General features: G+C 31.9%; 1 protein-coding gene across 1 annotated transcript; it reads right to left on the minus strand.

The window, feature by feature from the left end:
* Nucleotides 1-9980: 9980 nt before the first annotated feature.
* LOC146887273 (receptor-like protein EIX1) lies at nucleotides 9981-10946 on the minus strand. Its single transcript, XM_085671961.1, has one exon. It carries the CDS (start codon nucleotides 10908-10910, stop codon nucleotides 10176-10178), a length of 735 nt encoding a protein of 244 aa, XP_085528087.1. The 5' UTR covers nucleotides 10911-10946; the 3' UTR covers nucleotides 9981-10175.
* Between the last annotated feature and the right edge of the window lie 252 nt (nucleotides 10947-11198).

Genomic DNA, 11198 nt, shown 5'->3' on the forward strand with positions numbered 1-11198 from the left:
TAGGTTGTTATGTTGTCTATTTCCAATTCAATTTTAAGTTGAACAATACAGTAACATGAAAAATGATCATATTAAGGAAAACATTTTAATCCTTTATTATTAAACATTATTATCCTGCATCTGCTTCCTTTCCATTACTACTTTTCTTTACTCTCTACCTCTTTCATGAATCACTTTTCTTTTATAAGCTTTTATTTATGACATTCAACATTTACCTTTTAACAATGAAAACTGAAACTAACAATACCAATTAATGAAAGCAGTACTCCTCCGATTAATCCAATGTATGAGAATGTTTTACATATCTTTGATCAAAAGTCTATCAAATGCAGAGAAGACAATTTTGCTTATTCAACATAGACCTTCATACCAGAGTCTCATTTTTCTCCTGTTTATATGTAAAATGTTAAAATAAAATGGACTAAATTTAAAAAGTGAAGAGATAAAGTTAAAAATGCTACGTCCAAAACTAAATGTTCACCAAGAATTTGAATCTTGCTGTTGAGAAAGAAAGTAGTCTTTTATAATGCCTTTGAATCTTGATATTGAGAAAGAAATTATAACCATCTATAAATTTGAATACGAATGCCTTTGAGTATCTAAAAGCCAAGCAACTCATTAAATATATTGCTTCAATTCTTTTCAACAAGAGTTCTACATGGTTCAAATTAAGTTCACACCGTCTAGATTTTCTAACAACAGATTGCAATTTGTTAAATTAGCTAGAATTTATCCATAATAAGTTGAACATGTAGATTCTTTAGCTTTGAAATCCACTAGTAATTTAAATAAATAACACTGTCATATTTGAAAATAAATCAAACAAAACAGAAATTACCTGAAAATTTGATCAACTATGCAATACAGAGTAGTTCAAATTAACTTCCATGTTTTATAATAACTTTATTTTTCACCACATTAGATATATTGTACTCACATTAGAAAAAATATTGAAGTTTGAACCACACATGATCAAGGAAATGAAAATAGACATAACGCCATGATCTACAAATGATCAAAGGACCAACTACTATCCAAAATCCCACCACAAATCCAAATGTCATGCCCACATAAAATAAGTTCACTCCATGCCTATCACTCCCTTTGCCATTCTGATCATAGCTTTTGTCATTGGAGATGCAACTGATGGGTAGTGGTGGGCCACAAAGATTGTTGCCAATAAAGTTTGAGGCATCAAAGGTTTGCAACTGAGTTCCTGTTGGAATTTTTCCATTCAAACCATTATAAGACAAGTCTAGCATGCTTAGAAAGCTCAAATTTGAAATGGTTGGAGGGATATTTGTTACACCTCCAAGGTATATCTATTGTACAAATATCTGATTTCTGTACAAATACCTGATTTTTGTACAAATACTTTATTTCTGTACAAATACCTAATATCAATAATGACACTATTATCCATGCATGTTCTGGTCCAAGTCTAGATTTAGTGAAAATATGAATACATTCAAACAACAAATGATAGTTGTATTCATAAACATAACATGTCAACTAAAAGCCACACCTTAAATAACAAGATTAATTAAGTGAAAATAAATTACAGATCACACCTAATTTTAATTGGTTGAGTTAACTTTTATTTAAAATTAAAAAAAAAAGATTTTCTCAAGTCAGCTTTGCATAGTAATTTTACAATTCAGTTCCAATTCTGTTATTCCCACGGTTGATTATAAATATTTAGTCTCAACTTTATTTCCAACATTTCAAGCACATCCTCTGTTTTCTTGCATTTTCTTGCCGGTTTTCCTTTCTGCCAAAAACACACCGCGCTTCTCCTCAATTCCGTTGGTAAGTGAGTCTCACTCCTCTTCATTTTCGTCCTCAAAGTTTCTTGATTTTCTTATTTATTATTGGCTTAAATATCTTTTTGGTCTTCATTTTCGTAGTGTTTGTTGCGGATGGTTCTTATTTTTACAGAATGTTTAAAATGGTTCTCATTTCTATCGAATGTTCAAAATGGTCCTCATTTTCGCAATTCATATTTTATTTGGTCCTTTTCTGTAACGTCGTTTAAATCATTAACGGAGCATTGTACCGGTGGCACGATTTGTATTAGGGTGTTTTACGTGTATTGTACATATGGCTAATTAACATTAATTTTTTCAATTAGGGGAAAATTTTCAATTAGGGAAATTTCTTCATCTTCATCTTTCTTGAACTCGGATTTGCAGAGGAAGTAGCTAATACTTGCCATCTCATCATTGGATTGCAGTTGCGCTCTTCATGTCAATTTTCCAGTTAATCATCATCAACGAGGTAAGTGGGTTTAGGGTTTTCTGGGTTGTGTTTGCTCGTGGGTTAGGGTTTTCGTAATTCTATCTTGGGGTTTGTTTGTCTTTCGATTGTTGTGATGTTCTGCATAGTTTCTAAATTACTTCCATGATGTTCAATTTATTAATTTTTGTTTAATGTTGTAAGTACTAATAATCTTATCATTGCACAGGGATTAGTATCTGCCATTCAGGACCTATTACCCACTGTTGAGCACAGGTTTTGCATGAGGCATCTATATGTAAATTTTAGAAAAAGATTCTCTGGCCAAATATTAAAGATACTCATGTGGAAGGCTGCTAGGAGCACACATCCAACAGTTTGGGAAAGAATGATGTTAATAATTAAAGAGTTAAATATTGATACTTACAAATACCTTATTGTTATACCTCCAATGTATATTTATTGTACAAATACATGATTTCTGTACAAATACCTGATTTCTGTACAAATACCTGATATCAATAATGACGCTATTATTCATGCAGGTTCTGGTCCAAGTCTAGATTTAGTGAAAATATGAATACATTCAAACAACAAATGATAGTTGTATTCATAAACTTAACATGTCAACTAAAAGCCACAACTTAAATAACAAGATTAATTAAGTGAAAATAAATTACAGATCACACTTAATTTTAATTGGTTGAGTTTACTTTTATTTAAAATTTAAAAAAAAAAATCTCAAGTCAGCTTTGCATAGTAATTTTACAATTCAGTTCCAATTCCGTTATTCCCACAGTTGATTATAAATATTTAGTCTAAACTTTATTTCCAAACATTTCACGCACATCCTCTGTTTTCTTGCATTTTCTCGCCGGTTTTCCTTTCTGCCAAAAACACACCGCGCTTCTCCTCCGTTTCGTCGGTAAGTGAGTCTCACTCCTCTTCATTTTCGTCCTCAACGTTTCTTAATTTTCTTATTCATTATTGGCTTAAATACCTTTTTGGTCCTAATTTTCATAGTGTTTGTGTTAGATGGTCCTCATTTTTGTAGTGTTTGTTGCGGATGGTTCTTATTTTTACAGAATGTTTAAAATGTCCTAATTTTTATCGAATGTTAAAAATGGTCCTCATTTTCGCAATTCGTGTTTTATTTGGTCCTTTTCTGTAACGCCGTTTAAATCATTAACGGAGCATTGTACAGGTGGCACGGTTTGTATTAGGGTGTTTTACGTGTACTGTAAATATGACTAATTAACGTTAATTTTTCAATTTAGGGGAAATTTTTCAATTAGGGAAATTTCTTCATCTTCATCTTTCTTGAACTCGGATTTGCAGAGGAAGCAGCTAATACTTGCCATTTCATCATTGGATTCCAGTTGCGCTCTTCATGTCAATTTTCCAATTAATCATCATCAACGAGGTAAGTGGGTTTAGGGTTTTCTGGGTTGTGTTTGCTCGTGGGTTAGGGTTTTCGTAATTCTATTTTGGGGTTTGTTTGTCATTCGATTGTTGTGATGTTCTGCATGGTTTCTAAATTAGGTCCATGATGTTCAATTTATTAATTTTTGTTTAATGTTGTAAGTACTAATAATCTTATCATTGCACAGGGATTAATGTCTACCATTCAGGACCTATTACCCACGGCTGAGCACATGTTTTGCATGAGGCATCTATATGCAAATTTTAGAAAAAGATTCCCTGGTCAAATATTAAAGATACTCATGTGGAAGGCTGCTAGGAGCACACATCCAGCAGTTTGGAAAAGAGTGATGTTAACAATTAAAGAGTTAAATATTGATGCTTACAAATACCTTATTGCTATACCTTCAAGGTATATCTATTGTACAAATACATGATTTCTGTACAAATACCTGATTTTTGTACAAATACCTGATATCAATAATGACACTATTATTCATGCAGGTTCTGGTCCAAGGCTAGATTTAGGGGTCGAGCCATGTGCGACACAATTGTCAACAATGAGTGAAGCTTTTAATAGTGTCATAGTGGATGCAAGAGGCAAACCCATAATCACCGTGCTCGAGGAAATCGGAGTTTATTTAATGGAAAGGTGGGCCACCAAGAGAAAAAAGGTTACAACTTTTGAAGGAAACATCTGCCCCAAGGTCCTTGACAAACTATATAAGGAAAATGAGTTAACCAAATATTGGATCCCAAAGTTAGGTTTTTGTGTTTTTTTAACACAATCAACTTATTCGTGTACTGATATGTGTAATGATATTTGCAGCTGGTCAGGAGAAAAGCTAGTTGAAGTGAGACACATATCCATGGTTGGAGATAAGTACACACGTGGATGCTCAACATTGCAGCTATAGGAAATGACTTCTGATTGTTATCCCTTGCTGCCATGCTATTGCAGCAATGAATTTCATCAATGTTAATGCTGAGGACTTCATACCAATCTTCTTCAAGAGATCCATCTATGAAGAAATATATCAATCCATCATATTTTCAGTCAATGGTGAAGTCTTATGGAAAAGAACTCCCTACCCTGACGTCCATTCACCACATAAGAGGATCTTACCAGGAAGACCCAAGAAAAAAAGAAGGTTGGAAAAGTGGGAGTTGAGAAAGGATAACACACAAATCAGCAAAAGAGGTCATAGAAAAAAAATGTAGCATATGCCGTCAGATTGGACATAATAGGAACAATTGCCTAGATAAGCATGTGGGTGAGCAGACTGCAACACCTGCTGAGAGTGCACCAGATGCCCAAACTATTGAGAGAATGCATCAACGGTTGAGAATGCACCAACTGTTGAGAATGCACCAACTGCTGAGAATGCACCAACTGCTGAAACTCAAACAACTCAACCACCAAGGAATGAAGTGGAGAGTCAAGCAGCACCACTACCAATACAGAAGAACCATCTCAGCAGTTTAGGATGGAATTATAGATTAGGAGGAGGCCATGATAGCAACTACAAACGTCTTAGTTATTTTTTGGAATTTCTGATGTAGAATTCATTATTGATGTACTGCATTTTGACTTTCCTTAAACTTCGTTCAATTTCACTTTTGCCAAACATTGATGTAGTAGCATTTTGATAAGGATGAATTAATGTTATGAATTTAACTTCTTCCAGACTTAGATCAATTTAATTTTTCCCAAGCTTAGATCAATATCACTTACTTCAATGCTCAAATTAAGATATCATTTTGAACATGTTGGGACTAATATCAACATAATCAAATTAATTCATTTATTCATTTAACAATAGTACAAAACAGATTGAACTTTAAAAGATTACACACAATAACAGTACGAATAATACAATAACAACATAAGTGAACCTTATTACTAATTGCAGCCTCTTCTTAGCAACCTTCAATGACTTCTCCAAATCATTAATCTGCCTCATTTGTGTCATGATGATGACATCCTTTTCATCAACACCACCATTTGAAAAAGTTGCAGCCCATATTATTGGAACCACCACTCTGTAAATCAATAAACCAAAAATTAAAACTAATTTATTATTAACACAAAAATAAAAACAGATTGTACCCAAAATTTTCTACCAATATTCTTTGGAGTTCTTGCCATCCTCAAAGCTGCCATCTCTCCGCAGCTACAAATTGGGGTTAATCCATTTCTCGTTGAACCACCAACAGTGCACGAAGTGATACAACACGGTTGTCTCCAACGATTACAATCAGAGGTAAAGGAAGAAGATTGGGACCGTAACATACCTATATAATGAGATTGCAGGAGAAAGAAGATTGCAGCAACACCAATTGGGAATGGAGGAACAAGATTGCCAAAATTCACCAACTGTCCAAATATTCCTTACCAAAACCCTAGCTTACTTATTTATCCCCAAATATCTAATTACCACACATGTACAGTACACGTAACAAACCCTAATACAAATCGTGTCACCTGTACAATGCTCCGTTAATGATTTAATCGGCGTTACAGAAAAGAACCAAATAAAACACGAATTGCAAAAATGATGACCATTTTAAACATTCGGTAAAAATAAGGACCATTTTAAACATTCTGTCAAAATAAGGACCATCTGCAACAAACACTACGATAATAGGACAAAAAGATATTTAAACAGCCTTCTTCTTCTCTTTGTTTTCTAATCAAGTTCGCTGATGTATAATAATCCAACTTATTGTTTGACATAGTCTTAGCCTTTTCACTCTCATACTCACTAATTCATATATTATGGTAGGAAAGAACAATAAATATACAAGTCATCAAAATATCTAACTTAAAAAGATTTTTTCTTCTTATAATGCTCGACAAAGTTATTATTTTTTCTATTTTAAGTGGAATGTTACAGTTTTTTCTTTCACATAAAATTAATTAATTATTAGGGAGACCTAAAAGAGTGTAAAATACTTGTATAAATTTACATTTATGGGTTAGTGTGGTTTTTCTTTTTTAATAAGTTTGGACATATTTTTCACACAAAATAAAATAGAACGATCGAAAAAGTGTTGAATTTTTTGAAAAATATTATCCGTCTCTCATCCTTATACTTCATAATCCTCACTTTTAAAACTTTAATTTATTAAGAAACAGGTAGAATATTTAATACAATTTTCTACATGAAAGGAGAAGATTTTTCCACTTTTGTTTGAGTTGTGTAGAAAAATAATTTTTGTATAATATTAAAGACAATGATACTTGATATTAACACTCGGAGTCGTCCACTATCACGTGTTATATTAAGAATTTGACAAGTGACAACAAAAGGTTGCGTAAAAAATATATAAAAGAAATTGAGATTTAATTAAAATATTTCTTCAAAAGTTAAGACATAAAACTAACTTAAAAATTTTGGACCAAAATACAGACCAAACAAATAATTAAATATTTATATTTATAATAAAATTTGTTATGATTTAGATTTTAATGATTAGTTTGTAGATAAAGATAACAAAAGGATTTATGTCTCATGTAATTGTAAAAACATAATTCAGTAAATTACACTTGAAAATTTTATAGGATTAAAAGAAAAAGAATCTAATCAAACTTATATTTTGTCTTAAATTTTTCATGAACAATAATTAAGAGTCAAAAAATAATTTGAGTAAAAATGTCAAAGAAAGAGACATAGTAATTTTGCCTAAAGATTAGCTAAGATTCTTGATAGCTTTAGATCTCTTTATCTATAACAATATATAATAAGATATTCTCTCTTGTATTCATATTTTATATTTTCACTTCTACCTTTAATTATTATTTTAAAAATTAATTATTTTATAAATAATTTATCGTTATTCTAACCATTTATTCTTAACCATTGTTTTAAAAATTTCTTCTATCTTTAATAATTATTTTTAAAACATCTTTTGTATATATATTTTATTTTGCTAACTAATATCTAACAATTATTTTAAAAATTAATTATATATTTTTTATTGATCTTAATTCAAATTTTTATAAAAATTAATTTAATTAATTAGAGTTCTTGTAACTTTTTTGAAGTACTTACATATATAAACTTACTTTGCCTTTATTTGGCCTCAAGCGTCTTTTTATTAACCATTATTCAGTTATACGCTGTATATTTAACAATTTAAATTTTGTACACTAAAATGTTAAAATCAAATGAACTTTTCAAAATGAGTAACATCTTTATCTTTTGTATATTGTTTTTAAAAGTATCTATTTAAAGGACGAGAAGCAACGTAAACGTAATTTAGGTGCTAAAAAAAGGTATGAAAGGATTGTTTGAATTGTAAGTCTACACAAAATGTTGGCATTCAAAAGTCTTTGTCTTTTTGTCATTTGGTTTTCAATATTCTTCTTCCACTCCTTTTCTTGCTTTTCATTCTTTTCATTTGAAGGAATGATTTTGTTTATCGTATTTAAACAGACACCAAAAGTTATATTTAATTAAAGTAATGTTTTATTAACTCTTTTTTACACTTTATATGTGTTTTTAGTTTACATGGATTTCTTATTCCTCGTCCATATTATAAGTTAGAAAATTAAGCACACTAAAAACAGAAAAAAAAATAAAAAAATAGAAGTATTCCAACCCATTTTATGAGTTATGAAATTAGGACATCGTGACAAGGAAATTCTGAAAATGAAATCAAAAGACTTTTAAAGTCATATCCATTATATGGGTTACAAAATTACGACACCACACATATCATAAATCAAACCTATTTTAAAGATCCAGTTATTTATTTTTAATCTTTCTAGTGTAGCGATTTTATGGATTAGAAAATTAGCTTGTGATATGCAAAGACAATGCAATTCTGTGTGTTTGGTTCTATGTCAAATTGATTAAAATTGATTTTCTAACACAATTTTGATATGTGCTTTTGTTTTAAAATTAATTAAAAGATAAAAAATTTACGTTAAATAAGACAAAAGACAGGATTGTCCATGCATGCACAAAGAAGTCACATAATAGTAAATTGTGTGCATACACCGTGACACAACGTTATGTCTTCTGTCTCTCAAATTTCACCAACTTATATGTCTCACCTATCACACCATACATACATGGAATCCACAGAAGGTGAAGTGGGTAAGCTTAACATTTTGACTAATATGCTACCGTTATAAATGAGAACATTGATATTGTTGCTAAGTGAAACTTGTAGTTCCATTTGCATTTGATGGTTTAGAAATAGGCAGAAGATAAGGAGAAAAAACTTAACCATAAATGTAGGGATATTCATAGTGAATCAAGAAATTAGGATGGCAGACTCAACCGTAATTGTTTTTACTAAAAACTTTTTAGTAATACAGTGATAGCTATGCTAAAGATGACATAGCCACATAAGAAGAAAAGTAAAGATAAAGCAGCTATTGAGCTGAAACAAGTTTTTTGGACTCTAATTTGAAGGCTAGTTGCCTAATTCAGAAAGGCCAACAGAAGAACAAAATGATAGATCGATATCACACTCCTTTCGGTGAATGCAAATTTTTAAGTTATAACATGCAGCCTATGGAAATTGGTAGTGATTGCAGAGTGGCATAACAATTTCTTCAAATCCGAGAACACTCTACATTGTGTTTTCTTTTTTACACAGTATTAAAACACACTTTACATTCACAAATAAGCATATAAAGTCCAAAACCCTCAGCAAGAGAAGAAAGACATTTCCAATACTTCCAGAATATCATCTACAGTGCAATACCAATACCAATAAGGAGGCAAATAGTCAAATTATAAATATGTTCTAGAAACTAATTCTAAAACACCTTACTCTTATGGTCCTTGAAATTAGTTTCCAAAAATGGCCAATTTTAGAAAAAAACAATTACAAAAACAGGGAGAGGTGTACTTAGATATGTTGCAGACACATACAGACAATCTTCAATGTCAAAACCCCTGCTACTTTCTGAAAGCCAAGGTTTGACAAATGTAGTAATGGTGGTGGTTGAATCGAGTTGCATCAAATATAGAAAAACATTTGAAATGATGTTATTGAGAAGAGTGACACCGGAGTGTTTGATCAATTTTGATTAATACTTGCAAACAATTGAAGACTATCATGTATGAAACAGAATTGACAATTTTTTACAGATTAAAGTTTTATAAAAGCTAAATCAGTCATATTTTCTGGTTACCTGCAGAAAGACATATCATACCTTTATTTAAATAATGTTCTCATATTTGAAAATAAATCAACCAACACATAAATGACCTAAAAACTTAATCAACTATGCATTTAGAAGAAAAGAAATTGTAGAACGATAAGAAATCTAAGAAAGATGAGGAGCGAGGAGAATGAGGAAGTTAAGAAAGGATAGGGTAGATTTTGACAATAAGGTGCATCAAAGTTGGAAGAGAGCTTGGAGAGTGTGAAACCAGTAAAACAATTGGGATAGGTTTGCACCTCCCAAATCAAGATACTGAAGCTTCAGAAGCCTTGAGAAGCAGTGAACATTTGTAGTTACAAAAGTTTGATGAACAGAATAAGCCCTTTGAAGATCAGGGTATATGAAGTTGAAGAGATTGCCCAATTGAGAGGGAATTTGCATACCTCTTTTTTCTGGCCAAATGAACTAATGCGGTCATTGTCCCAAGAAAAGAAGGAATTGGCATACCTCCTCCAACTGCCCAAATGGTGCTCGAGCCAAGATAGCGAAGCTTGGAAAGACTTAACACCCAATCAATATTGTCAGTAACCCAAGTTTCGTCACTTTCAAGGTCAAGGTAGACTGAATCGGAAACATTTCCCATCGGAGAAGGAAGACTCCCTATGATTCCGGCAATAGAAAGATTGAGGTGAGTTAAGGAAGTGATTGTTGCAATGAAAGAAGGAATTGGAATAGTTCGAAAAAGATTGTCTCTGAAATCTGAGCAACTTAAATGCTTCAAATCAACCAAACAAGGGTTTATCTCTCCACCGTACCTTTCTTCCGATGCTTCTTCGAAAACTTGTTTGTTGAATGGATAACCTAGGCTCTCTCCGGAAGAAGGAAATTGAATGGTAAGGTGAAGCTCAGAACCACCAGATGCTGCAATTTTGTTCCATTCGCAACAATTGGAATTCCAAGAAGAAAGTCGATTTGAAGAATCTTTGAGATCATACTTTAACTTCAATAATAACTCTCTCTCATTTGGGATGTACACAATCTCATCGTACACTGGGCAGCAGGACCAATAATAAACCCACAAAAGATGAACAAATACGATACTCAAAATCAAATTGGAGAAATTCATTTTCGTAAATGTGTAAAAGGAAAGCAAGAATTTCTTTTTGGATAATGATATTCCAACAAAAATATTGGACAAGAATTTGACACAGCTGACGTGGCAGGGGTTTTTTTATTTTTTTAAAAATGAAAAACGTTGGTCGCACGTGCAGCGGAGAGAAGGAAAAACCGCTTATGTTAAATGTCCTTTTAGAGAGAGAAAGTTGAGAGGAAAAGGGGGGGAAGTGAGGCGCAGCGTTCTGCAGTTTGAGTTTGAAGAGAGAGAAGGTCGAAAGTGAGGCGAAGGGAGAAATAA

This window comes from Vigna unguiculata, chromosome 4 (genome assembly GCF_037176805.1).
Source record: "Vigna unguiculata cultivar grain cowpea cultivar isolate G323 ecotype 2 chromosome 4, ASM3717680v1, whole genome shotgun sequence".
Classification (NCBI taxonomy): domain Eukaryota; kingdom Viridiplantae; phylum Streptophyta; class Magnoliopsida; order Fabales; family Fabaceae; genus Vigna; species Vigna unguiculata.

Coding starts and splice junctions, on each gene's coding strand:
- LOC146887273 (XM_085671961.1), bottom strand. CDS start 10,910: ATGAATTTCTCCAATTTGATTTTGAGTATCGTATTTGTTCATCTTTTG.